Source organism: Trichosurus vulpecula, chromosome 5 (assembly GCF_011100635.1).
Source record: "Trichosurus vulpecula isolate mTriVul1 chromosome 5, mTriVul1.pri, whole genome shotgun sequence".
NCBI classification, from domain to species: domain Eukaryota; kingdom Metazoa; phylum Chordata; class Mammalia; order Diprotodontia; family Phalangeridae; genus Trichosurus; species Trichosurus vulpecula.
In genome coordinates this window covers 62,331,418-62,354,094 of record NC_050577.1, presented here as the reverse complement: position 1 = coordinate 62,354,094, position 22,677 = coordinate 62,331,418, and the positions used below count along the sequence as shown (strand labels likewise).

The 22,677-nt window shown below is 40.0% G+C and overlaps 1 protein-coding gene across 1 annotated transcript in view; it reads left to right on the top strand.

Annotated features, from left to right (window-relative positions):
- Positions 1–22,677, top strand: part of PIP4K2A (phosphatidylinositol-5-phosphate 4-kinase type 2 alpha) — a 204,576-nt gene that overhangs the window by 154,110 nt on the left and 27,789 nt on the right. Inside the window, exons 5-6 of the mRNA XM_036761152.1 lie at positions 12,843–12,989; positions 17,341–17,379. Coding sequence (XP_036617047.1) covers positions 12,843–12,989; positions 17,341–17,379 — 186 coding nt within the window. The remainder of the gene's footprint in view (positions 1–12,842; positions 12,990–17,340; positions 17,380–22,677) is intronic.

The following is a 22,677-nucleotide window of genomic DNA, read 5'->3' as shown; positions in this document are numbered from 1 at the left end:
ATATTTCCATCTACATCCTGGCAGTCAGTGTTTATGCTGGCTTTTGAGATTTGTTTTATTTGTTCTCCATAACCCCATACAAATCTTCCTGTTTCTCTCAATTCCTCATGTATATTGTTTCTTAAAGCACAATGATGTTCTGTTACCTTCAAACACAACAGTTTGGTTAGCGCTTCCCAAATTGATAGGCACACTATTTATTTCTAGGTTTTTCCCCCATCACACTAATGCTGTCGAGATGTTGTTATATATGGGGCCCTTGTTTCAGTGATTGGCCTCTTTGAACAAAAATGCACATTAGTCTTCACCTTTAATGGCCTTCATTAGTATCACCTTTCTTATAGTCTATATCCCAGGTCTCTGAATTGGTTTCCCCACTTCCAGTCTTACTTCTCTAGTCCATCCTCCATATAACTGCCAGCATTTTCTTCCCAAGACAAAAGTCTTCCTTGGACACCTCAGTGGTTCCCTATTTCTTCTAGGATAAAATGCAAATTCCTCAGTCTAGTGTTTAAGGTATTCTACAGTCTAGCTCCATCTGAGCCTTGTTTTATATTAATCCCCTTCACAGAATCCATGTTTCCACCCAGAATGGACTGCTAGCAGTTTCCTGAACTTGGCATCCCATCTCTTGACTCCCTGCTTTTACACAAGCTATTTTATATGCCCAGAATGCATTCCCTTTTTATCTTCACCTCTCAGAATCCTTATAGTTCTTTAAAGTTCATCTGGATGAACACCTTGGTTCCTTCCCCTGTGCATTGTGCATATCTATATATGTGCTCACACACATATACATAACACTTACTTGTTAGTGCTCTGAGCCTTTCTTTGTATTTATCTGTGCACATGCACACCTCCACCTCCACCCCTTCTGCTTCAGACAGACAGACAGACAGACACACACACACACACACACACACACACACATTCTTCAAGTTTCTTAAGGGCAGAAATTGTCTAAGTTTGGTCTTCTCATCCCCACAGTCTAGTACCATGCCTTCAGTGTAGTTGGTATCTAATAGATGTTCACTGAATTGAATTACAAGCAGTCGAGGACAAAGGTATCACAGTCAGAAAATGGATTCCAGTTTCACAAGATTTTTGTATAAAAACAAGAAAGGGCAGAAGAAGCTGGAATGTGATGTAGTAGAAAGAACATTGTTAGTTGGGAACCGTTTTTTGCATTAATTCCTTACCTACTTCCATTGTGTTTTAAAGATACCTCTAAAAGATCCTGTCTCTTACCCACTTAAATGTATACTTTCTATGGAATTCTTCCATAGCTCAACGTTAACACTATAATTTTCTTTACCGGCCCATCCTAGCACATCATTATGCTGTTATTCTTGCTATTTATTATTATTATAAAAATATTATGTTGACATATAATATATAAGCTTATGTAGAATAATGATACCTTATATGTAGCACATTTAAGTTTATAAAGTATTTTATATACTTTTTTTTCAACCACCCTGGAAGTTAGGTATTTCAGGTATTATCAACACTGCTTTAAATATGAAGAAACTGAGGTTCACAGGTTAAATTATTTGTCCATGGTCATGCAGCTAGTAGACAGGATCCTGACAAAGGCAGAATTTGAACTCAAGTCTTTCTGACTCAGTCTGGTGCTTTATCTACTTCACCAGAGGGAGCGCCCTGCCCCCACTCTAAGTGTGGCCTGAACCATACCTTCAGTTTGGTAGGCAGCATAATACTACTGCTTCTCTCCCATACTTTCCTTCAGAGCCTTCCAAACACTCAGCTAGCTGTGTCAATGTATGCATCAACCTCATTATCTATGTGTAATCCTTGGATAGTATACTGCCAATATAAGTGAACTTATCTACATCAATCAATATTTCTCCTTTTGCTGTAACCAGTGGTTCCATGTATGGATGGTGTAGTACTGGGTGGTGGAGAACCTGTGTTCTCTTGGTCTTAACTATTAGGCCAAAATTAGCACAAGCAGCAGAGAATTGATCCATACTTTGTTGCATATCTGCCTCAGAGGCTGCATTAAGTGCGTAATCATCTGTGAACAAAATATCATGCATCAACTCTCCCTCCATTTTAGTCTTGGCTTGTAGCCTTTTCAAGCTAAATAATTTACCGTCAGTTCAGTAGTTGACCTTCATGCCATTTTTGTCCTTGTTGAAGGCATCTAACGACATTGCTGAAAACATCATGCTAAAAATTGAGTATGGGAGCAACACACAGCCTTGCTCCACTCCATTGGTGACAGGGAAAACTCAAGAGCATTGCCCTTTACCCAGGACCTGGGCGAGCGTGCTGCCATGAAGCTTAAAGGCTTACGTAGACTGCTTGGCAAGCTACCAGCATCAGCTCTCCTGAGGACAGCAGGAGCGCCTGGTGCAGAGAGAAGCTGACTTCTGAAGAGCTCCCCGACAGCCTTTTCTCTGAATCACTGAGAGTGCTCTACAGAGCGGAAAAGAGCTTTGGAAGCCAAATCAGTAAAGCACCATCACTCTTGGTCATGCTACAGACACAGGAGGGGAATAGCCTAGTTGTTACACTGTTTTCTTCCTTATAGTGCAGAATCGTGAGAGGGAGCCCAATTTAGGGATTAGAGGACCAGCCTTGCAGTTAGGAAGTTCTCGGTTCAAGTCCTACCTCAGACGTGTGCTAGCTGTGTGACTCCATATGACCAAATCATTTAACTTTTCATAGATTAGAATGCTGGGCCTGTAGTCAGGAAGACCCAGATCCAATCTGACCACAGACACTTACTAGCTGTGTGACCATGGGCAAGTCACTTAACCTCTATCTGCTTCAGTTTCCTCAGCTATAAAAGGAGGATAATACTAGCACCTACTTCCCAGGGTTATTATGAGGATCAAATGATATTTGTCAGGTTCTTAGCACAGTACCTGGTACACAGCAGGCACTTAATAAATGCTTCTTTCTTTCCATTCAGTGCCCTTAGGCAACTCTTAATATTGTTAGTTATAAGACAGTGCCAATCTGCATTAGCTATGGGAGTTTCCACACTGGGAATTCCCCATGAATGATATTACAGATGTGGACTCCCCCTTCCCCTGTCAAAGAAAAAAATGTGAAGTCTCATGAACCTCAGCCACTCTTACAAGACATTGCAGCTCTTTGTTGATTAATTTACATGGCTGATGCAATACTATCAAGGTAAAGATAGATACAATTTGGTTAAAAGCATTTCCTTAGACTGTTTTTAAGATTCTATTAGGAGTAACAATCTATGCACACCATAGAATACCAGAACTCCATTTTACATTTTAATTGTAAAAAAATAAATGCCATTTGCATTTATTAAAAACCTTATTTTAAACCAAATCAACTCCTTTTTTTAAAAAAATGAAGATGTTTATTTGGCCTCATCAGAATTTATTTGGCCTTGTAGAATTAGCTTAGTCTGTAGTTTCATTTGGAGAATCATAAGCATTTTAGGGGAGCCTGGTACAGTAGAAAGATCTCTGAATTTGGAGTCAGAGGACCTGGGAGTTCTGATGCCATCTTTATTACTTTGCATTCTCTGACACCTTGGGCAAATCACTTAACTTATTTGAGCCTCAGTTTCTTCATCTGTAAAACAAAAGGGTTGGACTAGATGATTTTTAATATCCCCCCCAGCTCTAGATTGATGATCCCATGATTATCCCAGCACCAGCATTTGTTGATAATTACAGGGAATATGTATCTCAAGCCTGATTTCATTAAGCTGAAGAAAAAGAATAAATTGTTCTATAAATATCAGGCTGAGTAAAAGTTTTCTAAGTATGCTAATAACTCTTAATTAGCTTCAGAAATATTTGAGATAAATGTTGAGTGCTTTTAAGCCTTATACTAGAGACCATGTGTATTCTGTGACTCCATTATGCCAAATACCTCATTGATTGAGCACAAGCGAATTCAATGTGGGTTTGTTAGCTGGAGAGGGAGAAGAGAAAGAAGAGCTGGTCAGTCACAGCAATTAAAAGTTTTCCCTTTTTAACTGGTAGTGGTGGCTATGTATAGACATGGAGCAATTGGTAGTGGTGGCGATATGTAGACACAGAGCCAATGAGTCATTCTAAACACTGAAAGTGATTTAATCTTTTAAAAAATCAAATGAAGCACACATAGGAAGTATTACCTGGATGTGATTCTCCAGTAGTCTGGATGGACTAAGCATGAGAACAGTAATTGCCTATTAGCCAAAATCCACATTCATAATATCACAGAGAAATATTGATAATTCTATATTTTGGTGTATCATTTAAAGTTGGGCTCAATTTAAAGCTCATTTGGCTTTGAATCTTTGAAAGTCCATAAATAGCAAGTTATTGGTTTGTAATGTTGGTCATTTTTGAATGACTGTGGGCTGAAGAGCAAAAGGAAACTGAAGTCGTGAAACGTTGCTGTTTATCTACTTGAAACAACTGCACTTAGCACAGTGCCTGGAACATAGTGGGCACTTAATAAGTGTTTATCGATTAATTGATTGAACTGTGGCATCGACCCTCCACCCAAAGAACTTGTTGCTGCTTTGGTGTCCTACCAGGGAAAACATTCCCCCCTGAGGCCCCTGAAGAAATAAAATCTGCTTTTCTTGATGATTATGAAATCACAAATGAGTTTGAAAAAGAATAAAATGCAGAAAATGTTACCGTTGGAAATTCAGAGATTTGGATCAATTACTTCAGACAAACATTAAGGTGCTCATCCTGGAGAATAGTACAGAAAGAGGCACATGAATCAAGGGAAAGGATCCTGGGATTGTTGTGAGCTGGTGGGAGTCATAGAAATCATGCCATCCAACCTTCTTGTTTTATAGATTAAGCTGAGACTCTGAAAGGGAAAGTAACAATTGACAGAATTAGGATTTGAATCCAAGTCTCCTGGCTCCATATCTAAATACTTTCCTACACACTACTGTGTGGTAGTCTAGTAAGATGCAAAAACAGATCATATGTTACTGACAAATGGGATTTATAGAAATAGACCAAGGAATTATTTCCAATTTATTTGACTAAAGGTATAATAAATGTAGTGAGAATTAAGTAAGGATAAATTCCATTTGAAATAGTGCCTACTCAAAGCCTGCTCAGAGGCTTTAATGATGGAAGAAATTGTTAATTCTTGTTGATCAGTGACCACCTGAAAAGGAGGCCCATACATACCAAGTGGAAGAACTTGGCCGTAGGTCATTCAGTGAGCCTGTGGAGGGTAGAAGTAACAAGCAATCACTGAACTATGAGTGGAAATGTCCTATACTGTGAAAAATGTGGTTTTTTGAATGGTTTTCCTTCATTTAAAAAAAAAACCAAACCTGTTGTGTATTGTCCATATGCTGTGTTTGCTCTCCAAAGAGACTGATTTATCACGGCTGATTTGTGACCCAGAGTTCTGGGCCCTGTTCTCGTCTAGACGATGGACTTTCCTGTGCATTTGGTCCATTTGCTTCCCAGGCTCCTGTGGGACCACCAAGCAGCAATGAACATGATCCAGCAGCCTTGTCTGGGGTCCAGGAAGGAGTCTGCTAGACTGCATTCTGTCACTGCACCTGTTAAGTCTTTAAACTGAGATGTTAATAGAGCCCTGCTTTGCTTCCAACGCCTGCCATCGTGGAATTCATTTGGAAAGAAGCAGCTGGGGAATGCTTGGGATGGCTCTGTCCTCACCGCCGACTGTAAAGAATCCCTCTGCAGCCAAGTCCGGACACTAGCTCAAAGCGGATGTAATATTTGCACTGTTCCTTCAGACCAGAATCCAAGAGGTGACACAAGGGAATGAGTATTGTCCTTTTGTGTGCTGCCATTCAGAAGTGAATCTAAGCTAGTGGAAGAAGAAGTCTCCTTAGTTTGCATGTTCAGAGGCTGCATCCACTGTAGGTGACTGAATCAATGTTTATCAGCCTGCTTTGGGAACCTCCTCCCTTCACCTTCTGTGACTTCGTAGATAAGACCTTGGGAGCTGCCTTTAGGTATAGAGAGGTTAAGGGTCACACAGTAAATGTCAAAGGCTAGATTCGAGCATAGCTCTTTCTGACTGAATGCCCAACAGCACCTCTTTCATTATGCCATGGGCATTTTCATTGGCTGTCCCTTAGCATAAAATGCTCTCCTCCTCATCTTCCTCTTTGGGCTAAAATCCTACCTTCTACAAGAAGCCTTTCTCAATCCCACCTGCCTTCCATCTGTTGCTCATCTCCTGCTTTTCCTGTATATAGCTTGTTGGTACATAGCTGTTTGCGTGTTAGATCTCCCATTAGACTGTGAACTCCTTGAAGGCAGGGACTGTCTTTGCCTTTCTTTGTATCCATAGCACGTAGTACAATACCTGGCACATAGAAGCCACTTTTTTTTAATTGATTCTCTCAGTCATTTAAAATAAAATTGCCTAGGGTATTTTAAAATAATGGATTGTACTGATATAAGTTGTTATAGTTAGTATGGAATGACTTCAGTTTTCTCATCTGTAAAATGGGAAGGTTAATAGATCAGGGTTCTTAACCTGAGATTTATGAATTTTAAAAAATTGATAACTATATTTCACTATGTTTGGTTTACTTTGAAATCCAATTTTATTTTATATAGTTAAAAAAAACATTATTCTGAGAAGGGATCCATAGGCTTCACCAGACAGTGGCTTCCAGAAGGGCCTATGACCCAACAAGTTTAAGAACCTCTGAACTTTATGATGTCTAAATACTATGACTATGTGATTTTATGACTCATTTTCTAAACCTCTTCCTGTTACATCTGGAAACTGTTTATTCATAAGTCGATTCTTAATTTCATTCCATTACTTCTCTGTTTAAGTATATGGAAGAAGGTAGACATCATTTGATCTTACAAACCATGTAAACCAAAAAGGATTTAAGGTGTTTAGCTACAAAATTGGACAGGGTCCCAGGTTTGGTATTAGTGTGACTTGCCGTAAGGAAATCAAGCAAACAAAAATTCAAAGTTTTGCCACAAATAAACTGGGAAGCTGTTCTTGACATTACAGAAGGGCACTGCAAACCTATTGACATAAACATTTTCAAGACCTCATCGATTGCATGAAGTGAAGCATACCTGTGTATACGGGATAAGGATTTAGAAGGGTTTGGGCAGGTTTGGGAAGTGACAAAAAGCAAGTAGAATGAAGTTTAGTAAAAATTCGTGGGTGGGGGGCAGGGGGAAACTACAGATGGGACCTGGCACTCTAAAATGCAGCTAAGAGGAATAGTGCCTAACAAAGTAACCCCAAGTCAGCCAAGGTAGCAGTGAAATTTATCAAGCAAATACTACATGGGGAACTGTGTGTATGTGTGTGTCTGTGTCGGTGTAGCACTGAGATTTACCAAGCAAACACAGTGTGTGTATGGGGGGGAGGCGGGGCTGGGTGTCGGGGCGGATATGTCTGCTTGCCAAGGAGATAGCAAATGGTATTCTCATCATATCAGTACTGCTTAGATCCTGACTCTGAGGACTATGTTCGGTTCTAGACACCACAACTAAATTTGATTCAATTAAATAAATATTAACTTGTCCATCAGTGGGAATACAAAAACAAAAATGAAACAATTCCCTCAAAAGGAGGAATAAATTTAGGGGGTGGGGATGATGATCATTCCATTTTGGACATGGTGAAGTTGGGATCATAAACACCTACCATGTGTCTTGCAATGGAAATACAATGGCAAAGATGAAACTAACAGTTCCTTCCCTCAACAAACTTATATTATTGTGGGAAGACAAAATATGTAGATTAAAAAAAATCAAAAGTTATTGAAGAGAGAGGAGACTAGTAACTGGGGGTATCAGGAAAGGCCTCACGTAGGGACGTGGCACTTGTCAGCAGGGTAACCCGATGGAAACATCCAGCAGGCAAATGATATCATGAAATCGAAGAAGGATTAAAGCTGGGGGTGGAGGTGGGGAGGGGAGAGGGGGAGGAAGAGAGAGAGAGACAGACAGAGAGGAAGAAAGAGGGGAGGGAGGGAGGGGGTGTATTGGGAATCAAGATGGGCTCTTAGCATTTATTCAGCCAAGTGCCCTTGAAGAGTTTGGCCTTTGTTTCCTTGATTAAATTCGGAGTCCTTGATGGCCTCCTTCCCTCAAGGGACAGCCTAGTTTACATGGGTTTGAGTGACACGTTTGTGACATCAGAGGCTTTTAGACCACGTGGGTTTAAGTTGCATTTTTGTGATGATTTTAGGTCACGTGGGTGAGTTGCATGTGTGACTCACCATTGACCCTGAACAAGATATGTAAACACAGAGGCTGGCTTTCTCTTTTTGGAGCTCTGAGCCACAGCAGGAGTGGCACCTGACTCTGAACCAGCTTTGTTGAGCTCCCAGATGAACTCAGATGTTGATGGTTCCTTGCTAACTATGAATTGTATTTGGTCTGTTCATAAATGTATGTTTGTAATTTGTTTGTGTTTGCCCTGAAGTTCAGAGTGCTGGCTTTTTCCCCTGAACTAAGTGAACCTGGGCTTGCAGTGTTCTTGTTGTTGGGCTTGTGTTGGTTTTTCACCCCCACAGCAGCCATTAGCCGAACTGTTGCAATGGGGCGGCAGTGGGGAGAAAGAGAGAGAAACATATAGCTGTATGTAGTGGAAATAATTGAACATGTGGAAGTTGATAAGATCACCTTAGGAGAGAAAGTATAGAGAATAAAAGAGGACATACAGTTGGGAGTTAGGAGATGAATGATGAATCAGCCAAGGAAATTGAGGTCTCCCTAGGCTGGCCAGAGAGACAACAGAGAACCAAGGTCACAGTACCCAAGGGAGGAGAAAATACTTAGGAGGACGGAGGTGGTCAGCAGGAGCCACAAAGAAGGATGAGGATTCAGAAAATGACCCAGGATGGATCAGCTCAGCTTTGGAGAGAGCGGTTCCATTAGAGTTGTAGAGTAGAAAGCCAGACTGTAAGGAGTCAAGAAGCAAATCATGCCAAAGAAATGGAAACAGGAAGAGTGCACGACTCTTTCCAGGGACCTGGCAGTGAAACGATAATGGCCAGCATTTATTTGAAAGCGTGGAAGAAGATGGCTTGAGAAAGGATGGCAGGATTAAGGGTTGTTAGGTCTTTGAAGAGGGACGACATTTAGGAAGGACAAAAGGAAGGACTTGCTTCCTTTTCTAAACTAGAAGCTCAAGTAATTGTGTTAGAATACCCATCCCTAATGACTCCTCTCCTTCACAGACCCCATGCTGTGGTCAAACTGGACTTCTCATTGCTCATAAACATGACTCATGTTTTTCTATCTTAATGTCTTGGCTTCTCCCATTCTTATACTTAGAGTTCCCGCCTGTCCTTTGCCCTCACTGAAATCCTTACCAGCTTAAATACTAGCCCTGCAAATACCCTCCCCGAGCTCCCTAGACAGAAATTCTTTATCTTTTTGGACCCAGCCGTGGTCCTGTCTTTCTTTGGCACTTGTGTTTTACTTTGTATTATAATGATTTGTTTACATGTTTTTGTAATCTCCTTGAAGTCAAGGACTATGTCTTATCTTTGTATCCTCAGTACCTAGTGCAGTGCTTTGCACACCAGATGCTTAATAAATGTGTGTTGAAAATATTGTTGATGAATATTTCTAAGACAATATGTGACCTTCGGTGCCCTAATATTCATTTGGCTTCCAGGTTTATATTCTAAAAACTACATATTCACTAAGCAATTACTTCTTTAATAATATAGTGAAAAAGTTGGTCACCATTTATCTATTTTATGAGCCCAAATGCACTTTTGGATTTTAGAGTTTAGGAGCCAAATTAAATTTAGAGCTAATTGCCCAATTTGGATGAATTTTAAGTCCCTTTTAGAGATGCAATGTTTCTCCCACCCTGTTCTCGCTCCCCCAACCCCATTGTCCCCATCACCACTCACCTGCCCAACCCTTGCCTCATTCCAAAGTAGTACTTTGAATAGTTTAACTTTTTACACCTTACATTATAATTTTTCTATGCTGGGGGAAAAGTAATTTAATGATAAGTCACATAAATTAATCATTTTAGATTTGTATAAAATTTACCAATATTTGTATGGTACTTTAGCATCATTTAGAAGTAGGAAAATGTCTTAAAAATACAACTTCCAGAATGTTTAAAATAAACTAAATCTTTTCAGCACTCCCTAAGTTGACCTTAACTTCACCACACCATTAACAGCAATTTTTCTAACAGGAAAAGGCATTATTCAACAATCATTTCACTGTAGCAACTTTTTCTTTTTTCCCCCCCAATGGCAGATATGTGTCATCTTTTTTACTTCCATAAATATTCTGCATTTATTATGACCAGCCTGAGAAAAAATCTTAGCCTTCTTTTTCATATAAATCATATACCTTTCCATTTTTTCTCTCTCAAGAGGCCAGAATTCTCATATTTAAATTACCTGGAGGCTCTAGGCATTAGCTGACAGTGGTGCTTAGAGGCGTGGGTGGCCATGGAGTATATTTTGAAATTTGTGTTGAAGATATGTGTGTGTGTATATGTTATGAAAATCCCCACCTGGGGCTTAAAGCACAGGCAGAACATTTCCTTGAATAACATGTGATGACATCTGAGAGGACTCAGTCACATTTGAACAGGATGTATTTAAGCAGCTATATGAAGCTGCTTGACATGTTACAGTGTGTGATAACTTACTTGATGACTTACATAGGACATAACTCAGCTCAGTTATTTTTTATATTGTTTCGTTTTAAGCTGTGATATATAATCAGTGAAGTTTGAGTGTGTTATGTTACTGTTCTCTGAAAAAATAATAGCCTGGCTGTTTTTCGTGCAATTTTTGGAGGTTTTCTCCATTGTCATCATCCATAACTAATCTTCATTGAATGTCCAATCTGTGGGATGTTGTACAGAATGTGCTTAAAAATGGATTTCAGTAAAAAGAATCTTTCTGTAGCATCAGGGAATTTGGTTCTAGCATGAATAACACATTGTTTAGGATACACTGATTGGAGCTGCCCAACTAGAAATTTGATGTTTTCTTCAAACATGAGATAATTAAGTCTAACATTTGCAATTTTAAGAGTTTTATGTGTGTGCGGAGAGTCTGCAATTATTGTTACTTTAATGGATCCCCATACATATCTATTACCAATGCATTCTTTATGTCTTTAGGGTGGAGATGAGAAACCTTTTTTTTAAGTGAGAGACTCTACTAATAGAAAAAAATAAACAAAGCCCACATCAAACAAAATTCAATTTAATTTACTTTTTTCTTTTGAGACAAAGAGAAAATGCCCTCCTTGCTTGCTTTATAAATTTATAAATTAGATTGTCCAATAAATACATCTTGCTTCACTAGTTCAAGAATATGTGATTTTTTTTCATGTCATTACTTCCTGTGGCCATGCAGACTCAAATTATCCATGCTTAGTTGAGGAGCCTTGTGAATTCTCATCACCTAAAAAACACATCACCTTGTGGTCAACTTTCTGGTGATGTCTCTCTGAACTTGCTGAGCTGATCATTGGATGATGTACTTTGTATGCTCTGTTACCAGAATCCTGCTCAAAACCTTTATCACATGGTAGGATCTACCAGAGCTTGACATCATGCCCTTCAAGAATGCAGCAATCCAGTGAAGCATCAGAATAGGGTTTTAAGAAAAGTTTGAATAAATAACAGATTTGTTAAAAATTCAGTTCTGTATTATGGCCACTTAAGGGATAAACCGAGACAAAGCTTCAATGTTTGCTAAAGATCTAAGGGGGTGAGAGAGATCAAAGTCATTCTATTTTAGGGGATGGGTGGAGAGCGGAAAAGAGGAATCAAGACTAAAGATTTCTTAAGTGGCTAAACACTGACAGCATTTGCTGTTCCTAAGGTTTAAAGCAGCTTTATTCTTGAAGTCTTTTCCTCATTTTCATTTGGCGGAAAAAAACAACGACCAAGCTCTCTGTTCCAGGGAGTGTAGCAGTTCGCTTTGCAGCAGAAAAGATCTAATTGCATAGAGTGGTATCTGGTGGTCTTTTAGGATATTAACAATAAAACAATTTTAGTTATTGGGGTGTGGGGGGCAACTGTTTGCATAATTTGAATCATCTCTTGATATTTATCCTAAAGACTAGATGAAATGAAATAGAAGGCTGGAGATTCCATTCCCCTGCTTTAGAGTGTGCAGAAGGAAGAGATAGCCGAATTAAGAGCTGGTCTTACCCTCTATCCTCTACCTCAAAGAAATTCTGTCTTTGGCTTTTTACATCCAGAGCCGGCCTATTCAACAGTATTTCTAAGAGTTAGCCACTTTTCCCAGTTTGACCAAGTTCTAGCTCAGAAGCTAGAACCAGAAGTGAGCCTTTTTAATGTTGAGTGTTATAGACTCTTTCCACAAAGTGACCTTCATTTCATCTACTTTAGTCATTGAACCAGGTGTCACTGAAAGCCTCTTAGCTCAGTTTTTAAAAAGGACATTTTAGTGGCATGGTAGGTAGATAAGGTACAATTAAAGTTAATATCTAGTTTAGAGTTGGTACATGGAGAAAGCAAGTAAAGGGGAATTACTTTAAAAGAATTATGGAAAGGACACCATCATTTATGTGTTTGGTAGTTACCTTGTCTTCTGTACAAGATTTGTAACTCTACAAAGCAGTTTGGACATTTTCCACTAAGATAAAACTTCTCTGTTTGGGTGAAAAGGAGTGTAGCTTATTATGTGCTTGTTGTGTGTGTCACAAATTTAACCTAGACCTGGTTTTCAATAACACAAATATAGCTATTTTCTGTAAATAAGCCTTAAGGAAGTCTTTCTGTGTATACACATCAGATGAAAGGGTGTTACACCTTTGATTTTCATGAATATCTGCTGTTTGAATAATTTCTCTTCTCTCTCTCCCCTTTCTCTCCAATAACAGTACATTGTGGAATGCCATGGGGTTACCCTCCTTCCTCAGTTTTTGGGGATGTACCGGCTTAATGTTGATGGAGTGGAAATATACGTGATCGTTACAAGAAATGTGTTCAGCCACCGTTTATCTGTTTATAGGAAATATGATTTAAAGGTGAGAACCATCTTGTGATTCAAGGGTAGTCGTCATTCACTGCTATTCAATTTCACATTTATTAGACACTCGAATGTATGCATTAGACACATGTATAAGTCACAGTGCCAATCTCTGGAGATGCAAAGACAAAACCACCCTTTGTCTGTCCTCAAAGGGGTTATATTCTCTGTCACTTCATCTCCTGAGTCCAAATTGTCAAAATCAAAAATAAATCAGCAAGCATTTGTTAAACACCTGTTATATACAAAGCACTGTGCTCCGTATTGGAAAAGGCAAAACATAGTCCCTGCTCTCAAGAAGCTGACGGTCCAATAGGGGAGAAAACATTCAAACAGCCACGTCCAAACAAGATAGATACAGGATAATTTGAGGCTTATGTCAGAGTGAAGACGCTATCCAGTCTAGGAAAAGGAGAATAACCAATCCTTGTGGGCTCTACCTAAAGACATTTCTACCAGTTATTCATGTGTGAACAAAGGACAGTATTGATTGAAGGGGAAGGCCACAAGCATTTATTTAGCACCTACTGTGTGTCCGACACTGTACTGAGCACTTTACACATACCACCTCATTTGATCCTCCCAACAACCTGGGGGGCAGGTGCTATGGTTATGCCTATTTTATAGTTGAGGAAACCGAGGCAGGAAAATCTTAAATGACTTATCAAGGGCCACACAACTATTAAGAGCCTAATGCTGGATTTGAATTCACATCTTCTTAACTCCAGGCCCAGCAGCCTACCTATCTGTCTACTACCTTGCTGCCTGGGTGGGGAAAAGAAGCTCGCTAAATTAGAGTAGATGCTAACAGATGGAAATGAAGCCACATCTCAATTTTTAAAAAATGAATATTTCACCAAGGTGAAGGGCTGGCAGGTAATGGGGGCTTAATTGTATCTTAATCTTTTAGCTATGGAAAGCCAGGTGGTACGGTGGAGAGTCAGGAAAGACTCACGTTCCTGAGTTCAAAATCTGGCCTCAGACGTGTACCAGGCACCACCAGGGCAAGGCTCTTAATCTTGTCTGCCTTGGTTTCCTCATCTGTAAAAGGAGCTGGAGAAGGAAATGGCAAACCACTCCAGTATCTTTGTCAAGAAAATCCCAAATGGGGTCATGAAGAGTCAGACACAACTGAACAACAACAGATGGAAAGCTAATGTCCATTTTCACTGGCTTCTTGCTATATATAGATTTTAAAAAAAGACTAAGATTCCTAATTCCAGCATCCCTTTTTGTAGGTAGCATAGCTGTGTTGTTTATTTAGTTTCTGGAAATACTTAGTTCTGGCAAAGTTTTCTTAAATGGGATAGAGTTCTCACAGCTCGCACCATTTTCATGACCCAGACATATGATGGAAACCTTTAATTTTACTTGTTTCCTTTCATCATTTTGCATTGTACATTCATTAAAACTTGGCTGAGTTCTCTTCCAGGCACATGATTTGCAGCTTCTTGGAAATGAGGCTTCAGTGAGAATCAAAAACTGGGTATATCTAACCAAAAACATTTGGTTAGATAGCTTGGGATATAGACTGTGATAAAACATGTTTCCCTGTGCCTAACATTATCAGCTTTGTTCAGCTGTTAAAAGCACCCATTAAAAACGTTCAGCTTAGAAATATTAGTTGTTGGGAATTAGAGTGTAAAAGGAGACATTCATGACATATGTAGAAATCTCTAAAGGGAAAAGAAGTGCTACACCATTGCATCTGGATTTTTGGCGTATGTGGAAAGGCAGCCTGATGTTGCAACAGTTGCATTGGTTGCCAAGCAGTCTTTGTTTCCCCCTCTCCTCCCTCTCCTTCCCTGCATAAACACCAGGCCCTTGGACCATTACATGGTTCTTTCAGATGACCGGCGGTCCCAGGAAGCTGAGAATCACTAGGCTAGAGACTTGACCGTGGGTAGCTTCATAATCACATTGCTCCAGCCTACTCTTATGTGAATTATGACGGATCTTAGCTTCCTTATCTGAAATGGAACACAAGGCACTTTACTCCTTTCTTATCAGGTGGGCGCAACTGTTTAAATGGTAGCTGGTAGTTATGTGAACGTTAAAATTAGTCTGAAAAGTCATCGTGGGTTAGTGGACAGAGAGATAGCGTCCGTAGTCAGGAAGACCTGAGTCTAAGACCTATCTCTGAAATAGACAAGCTGTGTGTCACTTGACGAGTCATTCAACTTATTAATGCTCCGGGCAGTTCCCAGTGGAAGGGCAAATGTCCGTGGTGTGGGTTTTAAATTTGCTTCTCTATAAAATGTGGCGTGTGTGCCGATCTTCATGGAAATCACAGGTCAGGTTTAAAAAAAAAGGAGGCCCAAACTGGATTCCCACTCTGATATCTTCTTGATAAACTTCTTGAACAATAATGAAGTTTTCCATGGCAACAAGTTTAGAATTAAGAGAAAGGTGAGAAATCAACTCTCCTCCCCAGTATGTTGGATATCCTCTTAGCTGTCCTGGGATGTATATAGCAAGTGATATGACATCATTATGATCATAATTAGCATTTAGGTAGTGCATTAAGGTTTACAAAGCTCTTTACATATGTGTAAACCACCCTGGGAGATGGCTGTTATTACTACTTCCACTTTACAGATGAGGAAACTAAGTCGAAGAAACTAGATTGGATTTAAGCTCAAGTCTTCCCATTTCCTGTTCCAGCAGTCTATCCGCTGCTCTCTTTAGCTGCCTTTTCTCTGTCATGACCTAGATTCTTTCCTCCAGTCCTCGATAATCTCAAGCTCACCCTTGGCCCCTCAGGAAATAGACCAGAGGTCCAAACCCCTCCTGGCCGCATCATTTCATTTTCATGGCTATTGGCGGCTTATGGGAGCAAGGGAAGCGTTGTCTGAGCGCGTGCCAATTTTCTCCAGCCGGGAATTTCTAATGCCCTATAGCCACTTAGAAACAAAGCATAATCAGTGCCAATTGCAATAAAAGCAAATGAGGGGCTGAGTTACTTTTACCAAAGGAAACAAGGAAGAAAAACTAGCAGATGCTTTTAACTCACCTGGAAAGAAAGAAAGATCAGAGGAAGATAAGGGATAAGCCCACGTAAGGGAGGGTGGTGGCGGACCTGAGTGTGCAACCACAAATGCCAGGCCTTTCTGAAAACTGGTCCATATGTGGCTCCTGGAGTACCAGGGAAAAGCTTCACGGCAGAGTATTGCTGTTGTCCAGTCATATCTGACTCTTTGTGACCCCACTTGGGGTTAATAGAGTGATTTGCCATTTCCTTCCCCAGCTCATTTTACAGATGAGGAAATTGAGGCAAAGAGGGTTAAGTGACTTGCCCAGGGTCACGCAGGTAATAAGTGTCTGAGACCAGATTTGAACTTGCGGAGATGAGTCTTCCTGACTCCAGGCCCAGTGCTCTGTGCACTGTGGCGCCACCTAGCGGCCCCTCATGGCAGAGTATTCGGGCAGTAATTCAGAATCCCTCAGAACCACCTTCTGTGCCTGGGGCATGTTGTACAGGGTAGACCAGAAGAGCAGAGAGCATTGGCTCTGGTCTGATGTTACTACCTATGCAACCTGGGGCAAGTCCCTTAACTGCCGCAACTTCCTCACCGCTAGAATGAGGGGTTTGAGGGGCAGCTAGGTGGCTCAGTGAGTACAGCACCAGCCCTGGAGTCAGGAGGACCTGAGTTTAAATCTGGCCTCAGACACATGACACACTTACTAGCTGTGTGACCTTGGGCAAGTCACTTAAACCCAATTGCCCTGCCTTCCCCCCTGCAAAAAGAAAAAAAATCTAAAAAAAAAAAAAAAAAGAATAAGGGGTTTGAAGGAGAAGGGCCTCCAACGTCCCTTCTGGATCTGTGGGCCTCTGACACACAGCACCCAGGGTCCTCAGAGAATTCAGTGAATGATTCAAGTCCACACAGACAGTGGCCTGTTCGAGACTCGAAATCATGTTTCCCAACTCCCAATTCATTCTTCTCTTCACCATACCATGTGCCCCCACCAAACAGAGATGTCCAAGGCATGAGAAGAGAAGCCAGCAGGAATCAGAAAACACTTGCCCATCAGCTCAGGCTTTCCTCTGGCCCAAGGTCCAACATGAGGTCAGAGAGGAGTTAGTATGCACCAGGCCCTTTTAACTGGCCAATGAACTGTCTTTCATCCAGCACCTCCCCTTCAAAATAGATTTCAGCCCTTATTGGTAGGTGAGGACATTCTGTGCCTCACCCACACCGAGGTTTCCCCTGGATTACCTCTGTGCCTTGCTTGGCCTATGGAAAAATTTTTCTTCTACTATGATGATATCAGGGAATATTACCCTGTCTTAAAATGTGGCCATTGCTTCCCATTGAACATATTTTCATATAATCTTTCTTTTTCAGGGGTCTACTGTGGCTAGAGAAGCCAGTGACAAAGAGAAGGTACAGTAATGTTAAATTTTTTTTTTCCTCCAGTTCCTACCTGGTAGTATGTCTGAAATCGGGTGAAATTGTTCATTATGGTCATCTGACCAATTTCCTTCAATTCCCTTAGCCTTTATCCTTTCTCTTTCTTTTTTCCTTCCCCTTTTCCTTCTCTTTCTCTTTATCTCTTTCCTTCCTACCTTCCTTCTTTGCCCCTCTTCCTTCTTCCCTTTCTCCCTTCTTCCTTCTTTATCTCCCTTCCTGCCTTGCTTCCTTCCTTTTTCTTTTTTTCTTTCTCTCCCTTTCTCTTCTTTCTTCTCTGTCTCTCTCTTCCATCATCATACTTTTTCTTCCCCCCTTCAGCTGTCAGTAGTAAAAACCATTTTATGGAACTGAGCTGGCATCTCATTCCATCACTGCATTACTGAGTAATGAGATTGGTATTAACTTGTAGGTTGTTGGAAGAGCAGGATTTCATATTTAACATACAATGTGCTGATGAAAGCATAATCCCTCCTCACTAGACTTGGGAACCTCATGGACAGGCACAACCCAGCACAATGTGATGAAGAGTCAAATGTCCAGAGGTCCAGCCTTAACACCACTGTGGCAGATCCCTTCTCTCCGGGTGTCACTTTTCTGTAAAATAAAGAAATTGGACTTGATGTTCTCTAACACCCTTCGAACTTGCATCTTCCATAATTCTGTAACATTAAAATAAATGCCTTTTTGTTTGTTTAAAAAATTGGAGGGATACAGACATCTTTTGTTTGTTTTTCCTGGAACATTTGATATTAGATAGCCTAATAATAATAACCACTGACATTTATATAGCAGTTACTGTGTGCCAGGCACTGTATTAAGAGCTTTACAATTACTGTCTCATTTGACAATATGGAAAGGACATCCCTGGAAAGTGGGTGCTGTTATTATCCCTATTTTACAAATGAGGAAACTGAGGCAAACAGATTTTTTTTAAGTGACTTACCCAGGGTCACATAGCTAGTAAGGCTGGATTTGAACTCGGGTTTTCCTGACTCCAGACCTGGAGCTCTCTCCACTGAGCCACTTAATTGCTTTCTACCGTTTTCATTTTGGGATATGTTGCAGCACTATCTTTTCAATACTTCATACAAATGCTAGGCATAAAGTTGTGTTTTCCTTAATAAATCCCTTTTGAACAATATCAGTCATCCATGATCTTAGAGTCTAAATTCACCATTCCTGTGACTTTCCAGTAGGGACCCCTCTTTGGCATTGTATTTCAGTGAGTGCCTCTGCCACTGTGTGTTTGCCCTTGAATCTGCTTGCGTAAATCATATTGACAGCGCTGACATGCCCAAGAGAAACAAACTTGATTGCCCACAGGTTCCCATGCTCCTCTGAGCAAATGTTGCTTACAGGTCCCTCCTGACTCAAGATTTTGATTTTAAACCCATAAGAAATCCAGGAGGATTGGTGGAGTTTTTCCCCCTCTCCCTTTTTCCCAGGGGGAACTGCCTGGACAGTTAAGATCCATAAACACTTTTCAACCTTCTGACAAAATGCCAACCTGACTAGCAGCTCCTGAAGAATTGGGTCCATATTGACACCTGATTGTCTGCATCATTTCCCCTTTTTCTACACTTTATCAAGTCCCTCAAAATCGCAGCTGGAACTGCCATCGCTTGTCTCTGGCCCATTTGTTTTGGTTTCTTAGGTTCTATTAACAGAGGAATGTCTTAGACCGCAGGGAGTGGTGCTCCTTTGCTTTGAAAGGGGGAACAGATGCCGAGGAAAGAGAGTTTACTTGGTAATTAATATGAAAGCTAAAACCAAATGAACAACGTAGAGTAGTGGAGGAGAGAAAGGAGCAAACATTTGTCATTCAGCATAGTTTAAAATTTTCATCTCAAGCAGGATGTCCAAAGATAAAATTACCACTTTTTAGGTCAGGAGATTTTTTTAAGTCCTAATGCCGTATGTGTGCTTTGGATAGGAGAGGGGTATAGGTGGAGCACTGAGTAGTGTGATTAAAAGCTAGCCTTAGAGTTCAGAAGAAGGGTTCAAATCTTGCCTCTTCTTACTATGTGCCCCCCCGGCAAGTCACTTAACTTCCCTTGCTTAACATTGAAAGTGGCAGAGCAGAGGCCCCAGAGTTTTCTTTGCCAATAAAATCACCAGTCTGATCCAAAATACAAATACAGCAAGTGTTCAAATGTAGCACCATTCACATGTGAAATAATGAAGACTACAGCTCTCTCCATCATGCTATTATTGTAAACTTTAAAAAATTCTTAATCTAGAGAACTCATGCCTTAGTGCGTTAAGTCACTGGAGGAAAGGATTTCCCCTCTCCCATTAGTTCCCTTGTCTCCATAGAGAGTAAAAGATAATTGCTAAGATATTCCCAAGAAAAATCCCAGATTTGTAGGAATTAGGTCCAGTACTGCCATCAAGTTCCTTCCATTTTGTTTTCATGTTAAAACAGAGTATTCTGAGTTTTACAGGGAGTGGCAATATTTATCAAAAGGACTGCCTTTCAGGCTTTAAAATCACTACCGCTGACCTGGCAGTAGACTTTAAGATTTCAAAGTACAGGTGCCAGAAGATACGTGGTCTTGAGATTCTCGTTCTGTCCTTCTTTGGCTTGGAAACTTCAAAACCTTCTCTCCAGGACCTCTTACGTTGGGCTGCTGTTTCTCATCATTTTTCCAAGGACTGAAGGGAGATCCCTATTCTGACCATCCTCTTCTAAGGCTCAGCCAAAAGAACAATGGCTGATGGGGGTTATGCTATTGAGGCTAGGGTTCCATCTTTGGTCTGCCAAGAACCAAAGTCTCTTTCTAGCCTTCCTGTCCCAATGTGATCCTGGTTGAACTGTATATGCCAGGATATCCTAGGACTAGCCTCCATTGTAGTGCCCTCCTTACCAGACATTTTGGCATCCTCTTGTGAGAACATGTCGGATTTTATGGAGTTCCATAACAGTTCACTTTGCAGCCAACTTAGCTAGTCTGTTCTAAGTGAGGGCAGCCAGACAAGACATCTCTCTTTGGCTATTTTCAGTGCGGAGCTAATCTATCTTTCTAAACTAACGTCTCCTTGTAATTTCTTATGAAACTCCTTTGCGATGGCTGTTTGTGTACATGTCTTATCTCCCTGACTAGTCTGCAGGCTCCATGAAAGCAAGTACCAGGTTTATTCTGCTCACTTTGTGTCTCCCACAGCCTGTAATGCTCCACCTGGAGCCTCTCTGACGCTGACAGCTTTTTGAATGAAATCTCAATCTTAGAGAACGTCAGAAACCACCTGCTAGTTACTGTGTGGTGGGGGAAGGTTGTTTTTTTTTTCAGCAGTTAAGCCTCACATTTTACAGATGAGGAAGCAGAGCACCAAAGGTTTCAATAGTATTTTGTCCAGTGTAAAAAAGCTATTGTTTTTCAATGGTTAGGCCATACTTGCATTATTGAAAATACATTTATTCCAATATTGTAGTGTAGATAAAAACTACATGATTTATCATTTTCAAATTTGCCAAGTGCTTTCCAAATACAGTCTCATTTAGGTGTTATTATCATCCCCATTTTTAGACATGGGGAAACTGAAGCAGGTAGAGATTAAATGATTTCTCTAGGTTCACACGAGTCGTGGATAATAATAGCAATAGTAGTAGAAGCAGCAGTAGCAGTAGTAGTAATAGTAGTAGTAGTAACATTGATATAGCCATTTAACGTTTTCAAAAGCAATTTGCATAAATGAACTCATTCGATCCTCACAAGATCTCCATGAGCTACATACTGGGAAACTGAAGTGCACTGAGAGAGGTAAGTGATATGTCACAGAATTAGTAATGACAGGGCTAAAACCTTACTTTCACTTGATTTTTCCTTTTTAAGATTTAGTTGCAAATAGTGGGAAATACACTGATAGAACTTTGTAAAAAGTAGTCAAAATAGTGAAATGATTGATTAAAAAGTTGTAAACATTACAAATTTGAAAATAAATGGAAAAATGTTTTGTACCAAAAACACTATTAGTTTAGTGAGAATGATGATGCCCCCCCTCAAAAAAAAAAACCATCCAGAGGGAAAAGGTTAATCAAATCAAGCTTGTTTTAGAAAAAAACTCTAAATTTGGGAGTTTTTAAACAGTAAACAAGCGTTTTGGTACAGTGTAGGTGAAACAGCTGGTTTGTAGGTGAGAGAGGAAAAAACTAAATTTGATTTTTTTCTAAGTGAAAATTTTTTTTTACACATTAATATGGATGTCACTTTGTACATGCAAAAATTCTAAATTTGAAAGGCAGAGGATAAATGTTTTGAAGGTCACAAGTATACAACTTTTTTTCCTTTTTTATTAATGGAGTTTGATAAGATATAGCACTACATGCTTTGGTAATAAAGCCATATTGTTTTAATGATACAGTCATTTGTTTGCAATCTTGAAATAAACATATCTTCACTAATGCGAGCATGACCAAAACACTTAAAAGTAGCAGCTGAAACATTCTTGATACTAAATGATTAATAGTGATATTGAGATGTGAACCTTTATGTTTTAAATTACATTTGAAAACGATTGACAATGTCTTTTACTTTCCTTCTGCATGCTAATTTTCAGGTTAATCTAGCAGCCATTCATTCAAGTGTGTTTATGAAGCACCTACTTTGTGTTAAGTGTTACGTTTAGGGGGAGACAAAGATTAATGAGACACTGTCCTTATTCTGTTCTTCTCTCCTGATCAGTATTCTTGACCTCTAAAGCATCATCATGTTCTCTGTCCTCATGAATAAGATAGAAAACTCACCAAAATGTGTGTTGCTGACTTCGATTTGTTTATCTGAATCATCTTTTCCCTTTTTGCTTTGAGGCTGCTTACAAACAAAATAAAGCCCTCCTCAAGAAAACCAGGCTCCGTTTTAATTACTGTCCCACCATAGACTCCACTGAATTTATTGTCATGAATTTTTCATGGCAAGCCTCTGTGGCAGTGACTTAATTAGTCCTTGGAATTCTCCTTCTTGCTTCTCATTTCTTTCCAATCATTACAACTGTTTCATGACCCAGTACTTTTAGCTTGTTGATGACAAGTTCTGAAACTGTCATTTCAAATATTTGGTGATACCGGTGCAGACAAGCCCCGTCCCAGCCATTTCCACTTGACACGTCATTAGTGTGATTTGCATTAGCATAATAATAAAAGGGAAGCTGATGAAAATAAAGAAATGATATTTCAGCAATGCAGGGATCGCTTTCGTGGCAACAAGTATCAGAACTTGCATGTACAGATGTCTTGTATTAAATTTTTTTTTAAAAGGCAAGTGTAGGGTGTTT